We start from the raw sequence: 17,443 nt of genomic DNA, 5'->3' as shown, positions 1-17,443 counted from the left end.
ACATCTTTAGGACCTATCATACAGGCATATGGCTTCTCCTACCATTGCTATGCTAATGACATACAGATCTTCTTCTCATTTCACCCTGATGATCCCACCATAGCAGCACGTATTACAGCCTGCTTAGAAGGCATCTTGGCTTGGATGAAGAAACACCACCTCCAGTTGAACCTCTCTAGAGTGGCTTGTTATTCCGGCACAACCCACGCTACACCACGACCTATCCATTCAACTTGACAACACAACCATTCTCCTTCCAAAACGGCAAGAAACCTTGGTGTAGTATTTGATGACGAACTGTCGATCATGCCATTTTGTTTTATACAATATCAGGAAGATAAGGCCATATCTCACAGAGCATGCTGCACAACTTCTGATTCAGGCCCTTGTAATCTCCAGGTTGGACTACTGCAGTGGTTCTCAATTCCAGTCCTTGGGCCCTCCCTCCCAGAATGTTTTAGATGTCTACTTATATGAAACACCTTATTTCACTCATCAGGCTAATTAACACACTAAAAAGCTGATGAACTGAATCAGGTGTTTTTATATATGGAGACATCTAAAATGTTCTGGGAGGGGGGGCCCGAGGACTGGAATTGAGAACCACTGGACTACTGCAGTGCACTTCTTGCTGGCCTTCCTGTATGGTCTTTAAACTACTTCAGTTAGTTCAGAACGCAGTAGCTTGGTACATCTTCCAGGAGCCCAACACCGCTCTTCATTTCTCTCCCCTGTCTACCGATTGAAGCGCATATCAGGTACAAGTCACTACTACTCACTTACAGAACTTTCACTGGGACCTCACCAGCATACTTTCAAACCATCATACATTCCTACACCCCATTCATAACCTTACGTTCAGCAAATGAGCGGCGCCTTGTGCTACCTTAACAAAGGGGCACTAAATCATGTCCACATTCATTCTCCTTCACTTCTCCTTGCTGGTGGAATGATCTTCCTAATGCAATCCAGTCCACCACATCACTTGGAACATTCAAAAAACAATTAATAACCCATCTCTTTCAAAAATACCTGGCATAGATATTGACCACATCTCTTTCTCTCTCTGTTATGATGTGTAAGATGGAACCCAAGTGCAGACAGCAGGTAACTTAAAGACTTTTATTATATGTAACAAAACAGAAAACAAAACCCACGAGGGGGCAAAACAACATAAACTGGATACAAAGTGAACACTAAACTAGACAGGACACAGGACTAAACTATTACACTAAACTGGATACACTTAACAATAAACTAGACTAAACACTTAATATATAACACTAGACTTGACAGCTTCACAGCGTACTCACATGAATGGGAAACAATGCACAAGCACAGGACAACAAACACAAGGATCTTAAATAGAGGACAACTAATGAGGGCAACAGGTGACAGGAATTAAACAATGAAGATGAGAACAACAAGGGAGCGGGGTAAAAGAGACAAGACACAGGGAACACGTGGTCTAGTAAACCAATACTAAGACCACGTGAACCCACACAAAACATGGGTCTGTCATGATTCTGCCACAAGACAAGATTAAACAAAGGACAAGATGGCAGAACCATGACACTCTCCACAGGTATTGTTTCGGAATAGTAAAAACTTGTAATCTGTCATAAGCACCTTTTGTACTATTGCCTCCCTATGTCACATCGTTTATATTGTTTCCTAATCTTTGTAAGTTGCGTTGGATAAAAGCGTCTGCTAAATGCCTAGATGTAAATGTAAAGTAGTTAGAGGGAGCTGCATACAAGAAGATTTATCCTATATTAGTCTGGCAAATGGCACAGAGAGAGTAAAACAGTCATGAGATCAAAGAGAAAATGCCCAGAATGTTTCTATTGGGATAAACAAGGTATGAAGGCAACAACCTTAAAATGAATTTATAAATGATTAAATACCAATGCATTTTTCTTCTCATGGATAAAGAAGGCCAACCAACCACATTATACAGTGCAACGATGAGTAAATGGCTTACAGACGAATTCTTAATGCATGATAATCAGCATCCAGAGAGGAAAGAAGACAAGATGAAGCAAATTGATACAATATATCGCCATAATCAAGCACAGGCAAAAAGTAGCAGAAACTAGTTTTTCTCACATAAAAAATACATCAAAACATAACGTCGTTTTTGGACCCCAGGGTGTTAAAGGAAAAACAAAACTTGTTTCGAAAGTAAAAACCAAGCTTGATTCTTAGTATTTTCTTTATTTGAGTAATGTGGGAACTACAAGAAAATTTGTATTTTTTTATCATAACCCAACAGTTTTGTTTGACCCAATTATGAGTATACTGCAACCAGCCAATACGATCAAAATGTTTTGGCTTCACTTTTGTCCTATCAATTGAGCTAAAGGAATATATATCATTGTTTTATGTGAGGAGCAGATGAGAATTTAAGACACTGTAGTACAGTAGACACTTTAATGATAAATGCTAATAAATAACTTGTCAGTATAGTGGAATACGACACGTTTGTGTTATCTGGCATGCATCCATAAAGCTTTTAATGCGATTACTGTTAAGATGATGTACACATCGTGCTATGAAAAATTGACAGTTTTAGGTGGCTGATTGGTGTTTTGGCATCAAGTGTTGACGGATTGTTAAAGCAATCTGCCAAAAAGAGAAGTCTGCTGTCTCTTCCTTTGTTTCTAAGCAGCGGGACTTAAAACTAAATTGAGACGTTTTAATATCTCAGAGGGAATGTCAGTTAAGACAGCCCTGCACCGCTGAAGCATGCAGTCTGTGTGTTACATGTTGTATTTTGTCAAAAAAGTGTCCTTTCAGTATCTCAGCAGCAGTCCAGCGTTTAACTTCAAGGTGACCTCTCTTTGTTTACCTGCACGTATGGGAATTCATCCGGCCATTTTGAGTGGCACATATAGCCACGGCTCTATCGTCACTCTGCAAACAACAAATGCGCAGACAGTCTCCTGCTTTTATTGGCAATGAGATTTATATCAAGATAATTGATCTGCCTGTTCTCTCAGCGGAAAAGCACATTAATACGGCACAACCACTGAGCGATCCGCCCAGCAGCCCCTGAAGCACAATGAGCTGTCACATGTCAAACTGCCAGGGCTTCTTCACAGACCGGAGGCTGCGCACAGGGTCAGGGTGACCGTGGCAACCGTTCTGCCAATCACAGCACAGTATGATGAAAACGACACAGGCAGAGATGAGCTCCGAGCGCTTTTAGCCACAGTGCAAGGTGATGGAGACATGTTATTTGAGATGCATTTAAATAAATGTCATTTGTTTTACTATTATGGGGTATAACACATATTTAGGGGCTATCATTTTAAAAGTTTTATTTCTTATTACATTTTATAGTATAGTATTTAACATATAGTATTTGTTAATGTACAGTATTTAATACTAGATAGTATTTTTTTTCTACTTTAATTTAATAAAAAAAATTATTCCCATAAAATGTTATAATATAGTATTTAATATAGTATATTTTCTATAGGATCAGCTATGTCTGTCTCTCTCTCTCTCTCTCTCTCTGTTTTTTTTTCCCTGGGACTTTTTCCCCCGCAGGGTTTTTTCCTGGAAGTTTTTTCAACCCCTTGGAAGTCAGCTGATATTAGCTTAAATTAGATGTTTCTTCTATAAGTTACATTATTACTCCGCTCACTGGTGCGGTTTAATCTCAGCCGCTGTACTTTGCTAGGTTTGTTGTCCTTTGATTTTATTTTGTGTTGTCTCTTGTTTTTATTCATGTAAAGCTGCTCTGAAATAATTAAACAACAGTGAAAAGCGCTATATAAATAAAATGTTATTTAAAAATTGAATATAAAAACATTGAAGCAATAAGAAATTTTATTGCACACAGATATCACTTTTCACTTGATATATTAACATAATATTCATATACAGTATGTTTAATATACATTTCAGAGGTCATCTGCAGTATATTCTGGTGTCAGTGGTATCTGTCTATCTGTCTGTCTTTCTTTATCCAGCATCCCTCCTGTCCCTTCATCCCTCCTGTCCCTCTATCCATCCATCCCACCCTTTCCAGAGAGGTTGTCTTAATCTGTCTGTCTGTCTGTCTGTCTGTCTGTCTATCCTCTGTCTATCATCCCTCCTGTCTTTCTGTCTGTCTGTATATCTTCATCCAGCACCCCTCTTGTCTGTCTGTCTGTCTATCTATCTGTCTGTCTGTCTGTCTGTCTGTCTGTCTTTCTGGCCTCGTCCAGCATCCATCCTATCCTCTGTCTGTCTGTCTATCTGTTTGCGTCCAGCACCTATCCTGTCCCTCTATCTGTCTGTCTGGCCTTGTCCAGCACCCCTCCTGTCCTCTTATCTGTCTGTCTGTCTGTCGGTCTTGCTGGCCTTGTCCAGCATCCCTCTTGTCCCTCTATCTATCTATCTGCCTCTCTGTCTGTCTGTCTGGCCTCGTCCAGCATCCCTCGTATCCTCTATCTGTCTGTCTGTCTGTCTATCTGTCTTCGTCCAGCACCCTCCTGTCTCTCTATCTGTCTGTCTGTCTGTCTGTCTGTCTGTCTGTCTGTCTGTCTGGCCTTGTCCAGCATCCCTCCTGTCCATTTATCTGTCTGTCTGTCTGTCTGGTCTTGTCCAGCACTCCTCCTGCCCTCTTATCTGTCTATCTGTCTGTCTGTCTGTCTGTCTGTCTGTCTGTCTTTCTGGCCTTGTCCAGCATCCCTCTTGTCCCTCTATCTATCTATCTGCCTCTCTGTCTGTCTGTCTGTCTGGCCTCGTCCAGCATCCCTCGTATCCTCTATCTGTCTGTCTATCTGTCTTCGTCCAGCACCCCTCCTGTCCTCTTATCTGTCTGTCTGTCTGTCTATCTGTCTTCGTCCAGCACCCACCTGTCTCTCTATTTGTCTGTCTGTCTGGCCTTGTCCAGCATCCCTCCTGTCCATTTATCTGTCTGTCTGTCTGTCTGGTCTTGTCCAGCACTCCTCCTGCCCTCTTATCTGTCTATCTGTCTGTCTGTCTGTCTGTCTGTCTGTCTGTCTTGCTGGCCTTGTCCAGCATCCCTCTTGTCCCTCTATCTATCTATCTATCTGCCTCTCTGTCTGTCTGTCTGTCTGGCCTCGTCCAGCATCCCTCGTATCCTCTATCTGTCTGTCTATCTGTCTTCGTCCAGCACCCCTCCTGTCCTCTTATCTGTCTGTCTGTCTGTCTATCTGTCTTCGTCCAGCACCCTCCTGTCTCTCTATTTGTCTGTCTGTCTGGCCTTGTCCAGCATCCCTCCTGTCCATTTATCTGTCTGTCTGTCTGTCTGGTCTTGTCCAGCACTCCTCCTGCCCTCTTATCTGTCTATCTGTCTGTCTGTCTGTCTGTCTGTCTGTCTGTCTTGCTGGCCTTGTCCAGCATCCCTCTTGTCCCTCTATCTATCTATCTATCTGTCTGTCTGCCTGTCTGTCTGTCTGTCTGTCTGTCTGTCTATCTGTCTTCGTCCAGCACCCCTCCTATCCCTCTATCTGTTTGTCTGTCTGTCTGGCTGGCTGGCTGGCCTTGTCCAGCACCCCTCCTGTCCTCTTATCTGTCTGTCTGTCTGTCTGTCTGTCTATCTGTATGTCTGTCTGTCTGTCTGTCTTGCTGGCCTTGTCCAGCATCCCTCTTGTCCCTCTATCTATCTATCTATCTATCTGCTTCTCTGTCTGTCTGTCTGGCCTCGTCCAGCATCCCTTCTATCCTCTATCTGTCTGTCTGTCTGTCTGTCTGTCTTCATCCAGCACCCCTCCTGTCCCTTTATCTGTTTGTCTGTCTGGCTGGCTGGCCTTGCCCAGCACCCCTCCTGTCCTCTTATCTGTCTGTCTGTCTGTCTGTCTGTCTGTCTGGCCTTGTCCAGCATCCCTCCTGTCCATTTATCTGTCTGTCTGTCTGTCTGTCTGTCCTTGTCCAGCATTCCTCCTGTCCTTCTATCTGTCTCTGTCTGTCTGTCTGTCTGTCTATCTATCTATCTACCCATCCATCCATTTCCAGAGAGGTTGTCTGAATCAGCACTATATTTTAGGCTTCGTCTGGCATATAGAGTCCATTATTTCTCTTTGATTCGGGAAATCGAGTGAATCATATTGGTGGAGGGTGATTTCAGAGCGGAAAGCTTGCTTTGTTCCTCAAATGAAAATATATGAAGTCTTTTCCATTAGTGTTTCGACAGCATAGAGGCAGAGGATATAAACAGCACTTCGAGCTAATGGCTAGTGGAAATGCTAAAAGATTTTTTTTGGCTGTATAAAGTTAATATACTGCAAGTTCTGTTAGGTTTGGTAAAACTGAAGGTTTTAGAAATGAGAGCAAGAAGAAAAAATATAAATGAGATATCTTTAGACAGAAATCTAGAAATAAAACACCCCAATAATCTCGCATTGTTCCAAAAAACATTTTTCATTTGACTCGCTCATGACCAAATATTCCTGTAGTTCAGTTGGTAGAGCTTGGTGTAGATAGTGCAAAAGGTCATGGATGAGCACACACGTATAGCTTGAATGCACTGTAAATAAAAGCATTTGCCAAATGCATACAAGTAAATTATCTCTGCATGTTACATACATAACTCATTATTCTTGCTGTCTATTTCCTCTAATAAAAGAAACCTTTAATAACTGCAGTGTTGGTTGAGATTATTGGTTATAAACAGTAACCTATAAACAATCTCTTATTCCTCTGGGTTTGCTTGTTTGATATACACCTCTGTTGTGTTGCAGGCTATGATTAGTCTTACCGTTGGGATAATTTCTATACTTATTCCAGGAAAGATCTTACAACTCTTTCAGGAGAAAACCATGTGAAAGATTTCTATGAGCTACCATGAGTGATTTCACTGCAGTTGGCAGTTAAGATCTTGCGGTTTATTGCACGTCTCACTGGATTGTAATGCTTTTTTTCTGTGCTTGTCTGTCTGAGTCTTGTAATCTGTCTGTCTGAATGCATGCTAGGTAAGTGGAGTGAACATGCACCTGCAGGTTGTTTCCTGCCAAAATCTGTTTTGCACAAACAAACTTCTTAGGTAGCACATTTAGCTGTGCAGCACGCACAGTGTCTGTGTTTTTGTCTGCCTGTGTCAAGATATATGTGTATTAGGATGCAATATATTGTATATAGCAGGTGTTCTTTTTGTCAGCCCAACCCTCTTGATCTTAATTGTTTACTTGAAGTACCTGGATATTTTACGTAAATATTTCAGTAATTTGTTAGGACAATTGCAGTTTAATTTAAAAAAAAAAATCTTCTGTTTTAAAGTTTTTATCAATAGTATTTTACATAGTTATTGTTGCTATTACCTGTTATTGGATTATCATCTGGTCATTTTCTATTATTAGTAGGCTACAACTGTCTATTTTGCTATGATTCTTAGTTTTCTGATAGATTAAACAAACAAAAAATATAGATTCCCTAAAAATTCCCACAATGCAATGCAAAAAAACAGTGAGCATCGATGGTCCCTATGTTCCCTTACCGGAAATCATGTGACATTTTCTGATGCTCTCCAACTGAAAATCAGTGAAATGAACTTCATGAAAGGGACAGAACTTTTATAAAGACAATTGTTTGTTTTAGTTTTAATATAAACACACATCACTAGACAGGACGGCACCACAATCTACTTAATATTCAAATGTAATATTCCTCTAAATTTATGCACGGATATGCAAGAGAATAATGAAAGTGCACTGAAAAAAATTATTCATTGAATTTAATCAATTTTTTTAAGGTAAGTGGTTGGAATCAATTTATTTAAGCTACATTTAAACAAATGTTTTATATTATACTTTACTTTACTAATCTTTTTTGTTTAAATGTAGCTTAAATAAATTGATTGCAACCACTTACCTTAAAAAAATTTATTAAATTCAATGAATCATTTTTTTCAGTGTGTTTTTTATAATATACTTTACCAAGTGTTTAAAAATGAAGTCAGAAAGATGTTGGTTTTGTCGGTTGTTGATGCACTGTAAAAAAATAAGTTGACTCAACTTAAATTTTCAAGGCAACTTGCTGCACAGCTTTTTTGAGTTTACTCAACTTTTGGGCGATGTAGTTTACCTAACTCAATTCATTTCAACTTAAACCAATAAGTTGAACCAACTTAAATTGATTAGGCAATAAGCAAATTTCTGAGTTTACTCAACTAATGAAGTCCTCTCAACTGAGATTATGACTGTATACACTGAAAAAAATAATTCATTGAATTTAATCAACTTTTTTAAGGTAAGTGGTTGCAATCAATTGGATAAAGGGCAATTTAGTATATCCAATAGGGATGCACCAAATATTCGGCCACAGAAAATTTTCGTCCGGAAATGGCCCAAAAGAGCATTTTCGGTTTTCGGACAAAATACTTTTATCACCAAAACAATACAGCCGAGATGTTGTGATGACGCAAACCGCGACCTGCACGTGCTTGTCTAAGGCAACATGTCTCCAGTGTGGATGGATTTAACTGCAAAAAGGCGCTAAAGTGAGAAGCTTTCTGTACGCACAGAGGCACATGCGGTTGAATGTGTCCGGTCCAGACGTGATCATCACAGTATGCCCTTCAAAGATCAGAGCTCTTGATGTGTAAACTTAAGAGAGAGTTGCGCTACTGTGTTTCATACTGTAGTCTATTAACATACATGTGCCGAATAAAGCAATAAAAAACAACGGAACGTTTTTATGTGGAGCTCGCCCTTGGTCTCTGTATGCACGCGCGTTTCATTGCCCTCAATAGTGCACACACGAGAGACGTGTTTTAAAAAAACAAGCGAGCATAAAATCTTTCTGTTAAAGGATTAGTCCATTTTCTTAAAAGAAAAATCCAGATAATTTACTCACCACCAAATCATCCAAAATGTTGATGTCTTTCTTTGTTCAGTCCAGAAGAAATTATGTTTTTTGAAGAAAACATTGCAGAATTTTTCTAATTTTAATGGACTTTAATAGAACCCAACATTTAATACTCAACATTTACTCAACACTTAACAGTTTTTTTCAACCGAGTTTCAAAGAACTATAAACAATCCCAAATGAGGCATAAGGGTCTTGTCTAGCCAAACGATTGTCATTTTTGACAGGAAAAGTGAAAAATGTGTACTTTTAGACCACAACTTTTCGTCTAGATCCGGTCCAGCGCGACCTAACGTAAATGCGTAGTGACGTAGGGAGGTCACATGTTACATATATAAAACGCACATTTGCGGACCATTTTAAACAATAAACTGACACAAAGACATTAATTAGTATCAGTTGACATACAACAACGTCGGAACGGTCCTCTTCCAAGACGCTTGTAAACACTGGGGCGGAGTTTCGCGTTCGTCCTCTGTGACCTCTTGACGTCATGACATATTGCGGTGACGTAGTGGGGTCAGATGGCGCATCACGACCGGATCTACATGACGAGACGTTGTGCTTTAAAGGTGTATGTTTGTTGTTTTTATTATCAAAAATGACAATCGTTTCGCTAGATAAGACCCTTATGCCTCGTTTGGGATCATTTATAGTCCTTTGAAACTCCGTTGAAAAAACTGTTAAGTGTTGAGTTAAGTATTAAATGTTGGGCTCTATTAAAGTCCATTAAAATTTGAAAAATCCTGCAATGTTTTCCTCAAAAAACATAATTTCTTCTCGACTGAACAAAGAAAGACATCAACATTTTGGATGACATGGTGGTGAGTAAATTATCTGTATTTTTCTTTTAAGAAAATGGACTAATCCTTTAAGTGTATGTATAGATTACAGTCAGAAACCAGTCTGTGCTTATTTGGTCTTAAACAGACAGTAACCTCAATTAACGTACTTATGTCTGTCTCATTAATGTTAATCAAACAACCCAAGACAAAGAGAAAATCACTTCTGTAGCTCTAAAAATAATAATAATAATATATTTAATTTATACAATAAAGACAGTGTTACGATTCATTTAATTTGATTTCTGTACCTAATGTTAATTTCAGACCTTATGTACAACTTTGTTCTTTTTTATAAATGTTTGCAATTTCTTTATTTGTTATTAGATTTCCCCACCCCCTTTTTGCTGATCTAAAAAAATAATTTGATCCGTGCCGCAAAAACTGTAATGTGATCTGAACCGTGAGTTTTGTGGTCTGTCACACCCCTAGTAAAGTTAGTACACAGTGATAGCCATAAATGTAATCGTACTATTAATTGGCATAATAATTTCTTTTAGTGTTTCGGTTTTCGGTTTCGGCCAGAATTTTCATTTCGGTGCATCCCTAATATCCAACTCAGCTTACCTGCATGTTTTGGACTGTTGTGAAAACAGAAAGGTCTTCTGAACAAAGTCTTAGCCCTTGCTTGAACCAGAGACCTTTTTTCTGTGAGGTAACAATGATGCGCGCTAACCCGTCCTCTACACTGACACACAGCCTTGCACTTCTCTACTTATAATGCTGGACATTAGTTATTGGGGCTTTCACTACTGCCATTTGAATTGCATGCCAAAAGTTAAAATAGTTTACAGGCCCATTGCTAAAATGTAAAAGGTTAATCCTTTACTCTTTCTGCAGCTTAATTGGTAGAGCATTGTATTAGCACCACAGAGATCATGGGTTTGAATCTCAGGTGAAATACTTGAATGCACCGTAAGCTGCTTTGGATAAAAGTGTCCACATGTTATGTTTCACATGCAAAATAGTTAGGTTCTGCATACAACTGTTTGAAATGATGTTGCATATTTTATACTGATTCACTTGCTATATTTTAACAAAATAACATGTAGTATGTACCGTAGTAAACAGAACTGTAGTAAAGAGATTGTGTGTTGATGTAGCCGATCTCTCTAGCAGCCGCAGCAATATTTTAGCTGAAGTCCATCTGTTAACTGCGCCTCTGATAATACTAGTGTCTCAGAGTCTAACAAGCAATCTCATCTAACTTCCATCTCGTTTCTCTTGTAGACAAACCAGGGACCAAGAGACACCTCCAGACTTCTTCTACTTCTCTGACTTTGAGCGGCACAATGCTGAGATCGCTGCATTTCATCTAGACAGGTAAGACAACAGCTGCAGAAAGAGAGAGAGAGAAAAAGGTATAAAAAAGAGAGAGAGTTATGTGTGTCTATTTATTTCCACTTAAAGAGAAGATCTGGCTGTACTGAGCCAATATATAACTGATCCAGAGACATCCACTTTACTAACTTGAATAACAATGAGCCCATATAACCTTTAACATTGCAGAGAATGCGTGCTCTTGCTTCCAGCTGTGTTTGCTTTGTTTATTCTGCCTTTATCTTCAATTGACATAAATGTTTAGACTTTGGAGGAAGTATACAGATGGCAGGTCTAAGGTTAGAAGAGATGTTGATTTGGTTTGCACCTCAATCTGGAAATGTCATCGTTGTTGTCTAAACTTCAAATTGTATTTTCCTTACATTTTGGTCTTTTAAACTCTTTTCTAAGATGTACATGTGGTGTTTGCCCTTAGTTTACCCATTGCAATACATCGGTAACTTCAAATCTTATTGTTCTTGCATATCTCGTAATAAAATATGTAGCTAGACGTGAGATGAACAAGAAACAAGATCTGACGTTATCGTTGTGCTTCCACTTTTAAATTTAGCCGTGTTTTGGTTTCGATATGGCTAAATAAATTCTAAATATTAATCAAATTAGAAAATAATTGAGCCTCATGACAGAAAATATTAAAGGGGACATTTCACAAGACTTTTTTAAGATAATCTTTGGTGTCCCCAGTAGGGCTGGGATAAACGATTATTTTTTTAAACGATTAATCTAGCGATTTTTTTTTCTTCGATGCATGGATTAATCTAACGATTCATTTTATCAGTCCGATTCATCTTCGTTTCGAATCTGGATTTTCTTCATATTAATTAACTAATAGCAATTTTTACATGTTGATTTACATATCTGAATGAAAAAAAAACATGAATTCCTTAAAGGTGCAGTGTGTAATTTTTAAAAGGATCTCTTGACAGAAATGCAAAATAATATACAAAACTATATTTTTTGAGGTGTATGAAGACCTTTTTATAATGAACCGTTATGTTTTTATTACCTTAGAATGAGACGTTTTTATCTACATACACAGAGGGTCCCCTTACGTGGAAGTCGCCATTTTGTTCCGCCATGTTTCTACAGAAGCCCTTAATGGACAAATTTTTCTGCTAAGTTGTCTCCGATGATTCGATTTTTCTGGTGGTGGCTATCGTAGCTTCTCTATGCGTTTCAAAAGCAATGGGTGAGCAGTGGACTGAGCAGTTAGTTGCAATTTGCAACCTCACCACTAGATGCTGCTAAAATTTACACACTGCACCTTTAACATTACAATATATGTTTATTGCTCTTAAAATTTCAAAATAAAAAAGACTATACAATGCAAAATAATGCATTCTAAGTCAGGGGTAGCATTCAATAAAGCGTTTGCAGGGCATACTGTGCAGTTTAGTAACAGTATAAAAATCTCAACTTCACATTACTTTATTTTACATGCATTTATGAGCAAAACCTCTTCAATGTGCCTTTTGATGGTCAGTGTAATATTTATAACTTGATTTGTTTAATCCACATTGTTTTTTTGCTGTTCTAGTCCATGTAATGACAGATATAAACACATTTATAGACTTAAGAAGCACATACATTATTACATCTCTTTCTCTTAAGTTTGTTAAGATAGACAAGGACTTACTTACTGCTGGACAGAGAGTGAGTGAAAGCGCAGTTGTGATTTATACATATTTCGTTGCTTTCTGTTAAATTGCTCAAAGTCATGACACACTTGGCATCACATTCATGATTTTATGGTAAAATTACACTTTTTCGCCTCAATCCACAAGCATTTAAACCATAAATAAAGCACTGTCACTTTAATTTAGCACTTTAATAACACTTGCGGTGTGAAACCGGCGTGGACTGGAGCCACTCACGTTTCTACTACTCTACGGCGCCGCCATTTTGGGTCTGACGAATCGACGCCCATATTTTGCGTCGATGTATTTTTTGTGTTGTCCCAGCCCTAGTCCCCAGAGTACATATGTAAAGTTTTAGCTCAAAATACTATATAAATACTTTATTATAACATGTTAAAATTACCACTTTGTAGGTGCGAGCAAAAATGTGCTATTTTGGGGCGTGTCCCTTTAAATGCAAATGAGCTGATCTCTGCACTAAACGGCAGTGCCATGGTTGGATAGTGCAGATTAAGGTACAGTATTATTATAATAGGATCTCATCTTTTTTAATAAGAAGCACTATTTTTTCACATGCTTGCAGAGAATGGTTTACCAAAACTAAGTTATTGGGTTGATCTTTTTCAGATTTTCTAGGTTGATAGAAGCACTGGGACTTATAGCAGTTAAACATAGAAAAAGTCAGATTTTCATGATATGTCCTCTTGTCCTATGATAACACTTCACAATAAGGTTGTATTAGTAAAAAAAATAGTAAATTCATTAACTAACATGAACTAACAATGAACATTATTTATGAGTTATTCATGTTAGTTCATGGTACATAATATAATAATAAATATAATAAATTATCTGTGGGGTATTTTGAGCTGAGACTTCACAGACACTTTCTGAAAACTTATATTACATATTGTAAAGATGGGCATAATATTTGCCCTTTAAATGTTCAATCCAAATGAAAATTTGCTATGTAAACACCTTAATTGGAATAAAAAGAACCAAACCGTTAATAAATCGAATCAGTTTGAGAGGGCTGGTTTATAGAGGGTATGCATTGACGTCACTTTTCCACGTGACACGCCGGAACTCGCCCTGTTGAGTGGCAAACGTTCAACAAAATGGCTTGTTTTCATAGCGTGTGCTGCGAAAATGCCAGTTAAACTGACTATTATCAGCTTAAATTGAATTTAGTTGGAATTGATAGCAGAGGTAGACAATACTTAGTTACATTTTCCCAGCATCTGTGCTTTATTAGGATGTTTGTATTGGGAAAAGCATTACTTCACTACATTCTAAAGCATAAAATCATACTGTGTATTCTTAAATATTGCATATTAAAATTTATTTAATACCTAATTACATTTAAATTGTGTACTTTTACTTAAGTAAAAGTACGTTAATGTACTTAAATATTAAATGTAAAACAAAAACGATGTCACGCTGTACTCAAATGCTGCCGCTCTGTCTTTTGCCACTCAGTGGGCGTTACCGCAGTCCCTCTCGCCGACGGTGACGTGATGTGCATATCCTCTATAGCTCTTGTAATCCGCACATGTAAACACTTGATCGGATTGATAACTGAAACTGGGGCTGTGTCCAAAACCGCTCCCTATCCACTATATAGTGCACTATATCGGGTGTCGGACATTTTGTAGAGGTTTCCGAAACCTGAGTGAACAACTTCATTCCCTACATTTATTCACTGCTTTTTACTCACAATGCACTCTGATTTTGAGGGTACATTCGATGTACAGTCCCTCACTCATATTTCCCATGACGCAACGGGAGACGAACGCGTAACTTGAATCAGCTGAAGGATACTGACAGTAAACACGCGTCCCAAACCGCCTACTTTCATACTATATAGTAGGCAAAGTAGTGCTTTTTACATACTATATAGTATGGAAGTAGGCGGTTTGGGACCCAGCTTCTGCGCATGTGCAATCTTCTTTTTCTACTGACGATTGGCAAACCCACTTAAAGGTGCATTTCCGCCAGTGGCGGCTCGTGACTGCTCTTCCGAGGATGCGCTAATTCAAAATAAGTATTCGGATTGTCACATGTTTTGTTCCCTTTTCCAAAATATATGTCCTGCGTGTGGAGAGATCCTGTGTGCATCACGTGTTTTGTCAAAATAAGTGCCTGCTGGAGACGCGTCAAAACCGTTTATGATAAAAGAGATGCTCACGTTCCCTAAATTCACTCAAGACACTCCCTTAAAACTAAACTTTGATTACGCGTGAGATTATGCGAGTATCTGGCAAATGCGAGCGTCTCTTTTTAAGTTCAAGGTAGCAGGCACTTACTTTGGCATGACACGTGATGCACACACGATCTCTCAAAGCGCAGAACACATATTTTGAAATGACGAACCACACGCATGACAAGCTACATACATGTTGTGATGAACTTTGCATCCAGCCGCCACTGATTTCCGCCACCTACTGGACTGGGGTGTGAAGCATATGTGCATGGGCATTGACGTAGAATTTGCCTAATGACAATAAATTAAATTTTGGTTGAATTTCATCCAGTACCGGTTGTGCTAGAGATATACATTTTTATATAAATTGTTGTTTTCCTGTCTGTTTGATCACATTTGCATCTGTAAAAAAAACCAAATACACATAATGACCAGGATATCGCAAAGATATTCTAAATTTTAGGAAATCTTATAAAAAAACACAAAACCCATGGCAGCCAGTTTTGCATACGCAAACACCACCCACATTAAGAAAAATGAATTAGATCTACAATCTGATAGCCTGCATCAGTTTGAAAAGGTTTATTGACAGCTCCAGTCCAACCCCATTCAACCACTCCAACAGTCTTTAAGAAGAAATTCACTCTGAGACCTTTACTTTGGCACTCCCCCAGTCCTTTAACTAGAACACCTGTTGTGCAATGATATGCTTTTGAATGGACGCTGAGGGAAAGAAGCCTTAAGCAAGCACACACATTAACGCACAAGAGCGCTCCGTGATGTCACATAGCCAAACCTACGATTATATTCTCGCCGTTCAGCGGACGTCACTCAAGGCTTTTGGACAACGGCCTGGAAAGCACTTAGTGCGATCGAGTCGATACACCTTACAGTTCCTCTGTGGTGACACGGTGAATGTGAGAGGAGTAAAAAAAGTCGTGAGGAACTCCCCGTTGACTTTAAGACGCCCCACAGAGAGCGGCTTTGTGAAGTCCGAGCGATAATTGAGTTTGTATGAACCACTTAATTTCCTGTGAGAACCTTTGTTTTGTCTTGTCCAAGACGCCCGTCATGTCCATTATTTTGTTGTTAATTGAGAACTGGACAGTGTGTGGCCTTATATGCCAATATAAGTGATAAAGCTGAGACGTTCGCAAGTGAAATATTATACTATCTTATTAGCCAGCGCATGTGGAAACAATTGATTTTTACAAGAAACACACTGGATTCAATGCAAGCCACTTTAATTTCTCGCTGTGGTGTGGTTTATTTTCACGAACAGCTGACTGAAGGTTCCTAGAATGCTGAGTCTCCACACTGGGCTCTTTGTCATCGCCGTCCAGCGTGACTTTGCAACTTGTGACCCCCGAATCGTTTCATATGGGGCTTGGGTTTCTGTCTGTCAAGGGTCGGGAGCCAATCTGTCTCTGCAGGTTTAATCTTGAAAGCAGGCACACCACAAGATTTTCTTTGAAACAGTCCACTGCTCACATAGAGAAAGATTGAAGGGTGAATCTTGGTACAGTAGAGATTGACTTCAGCATTGTGAGTAAAATGAAATAACAAATAAGCTAAATAGCAGTCATGGCTTGTGTTTTTCACTGTGAATTCACTGGATATACAAAAGTCCATGTTTCATTCAGAAATGTAAAGGTTAAAGGGGGCGGAGTCAACTGGCATCATCAGAGGAGGATTGCCACAGGAGGGCAGAAGTACGTATATAGATTATGATTAAAGTTTATAAAGGCATGCGAATTTTTAAACGCTATGCATTTATCAGACACAGATATTACCTGCCACTCTGCTGTCATAATTTCATGCTCTTTGTTCTGTTTTTACCATGGCTTTTATTGCGTTGTAGGATAAAATCCTTTTTTAGTAGACCTGATAAATTATGTAATCATCATAAAGTTCACGTAGTAAATCAGCTCATTTACATGCACACCAATAATGCGATTATTTCCAATAATGCGAGTAAGGTCTTAATCGCAGTAAGATGTTTACATGACTGGAGCTAACCTCTTCATTCCGGTTTACATGCAGTTTTTATTTTCGGATTATTCACACATAGCCCAATGCAGAGCACAAATGATGAACTCACATATATGGTTCACTGTTTTAATTTACTTACGTTAAATGACAAACACGTTGTTATAGATGTATTTCATTATCCGGTGCCGTGATGAAGATATAAATATGACAGTGCCTGTAAAGGGCGTTCACATTAAAACGATATAAAAATATAGTTTTAAAAATCGTTTTATATTAAAGATAATAGCAGAGCTCACACAACAACTATAACGATAGCGATTTTGGCACATAATGAACGATAAACCATTGACAGCCAATCAAATCAATTTGAACTTGAATTGCACGCGCACTTAAAATGCAGTAGAAAGCTCATTCATTGCTGAGGTCTATAACATAAAATTACCTCAGGTATCCAGAGCTGATGCAGTTGCTGTGAAATTTTTCTATCACACTGACTACGCCAAAAGGTAAGATATTATTACACAACCTACTACATTCATTGTTCAGTTACGCGAAACGCAGCGAATTGAGGACATCTGCTGGTTTCCCGCTGTGTAAATGCAACAAGG

The 17,443-nt window shown here is 38.7% G+C and overlaps 1 protein-coding gene across 2 annotated transcripts in view; it reads left to right on the top strand.

The window, feature by feature from the left end:
• fam20ca (FAM20C golgi associated secretory pathway kinase a) overlaps nt 1-17,443 on the top strand; it is a 91,763-nt gene that overhangs the window by 59,958 nt on the left and 14,362 nt on the right. For both annotated transcript variants that reach the window (XR_012359076.1, XM_055184431.2), the window contains exon 4: nt 10,893-10,985. Coding sequence is in view for 1 of the 2 variants with exons in the window: in XM_055184431.2 (XP_055040406.1) it covers nt 10,893-10,985 (93 nt within the window). In the remaining variant the exon portion in view is untranslated. The remainder of the gene's footprint in view (nt 1-10,892; nt 10,986-17,443) is intronic.

Source organism: Misgurnus anguillicaudatus, chromosome 19 (assembly GCF_027580225.2).
Source record: "Misgurnus anguillicaudatus chromosome 19, ASM2758022v2, whole genome shotgun sequence".
NCBI lineage: Eukaryota > Metazoa > Chordata > Actinopteri > Cypriniformes > Cobitidae > Misgurnus > Misgurnus anguillicaudatus.
Note: the sequence above shows the minus strand (reverse complement) of the source record. Positions and strands in the feature narration are given on the sequence as shown.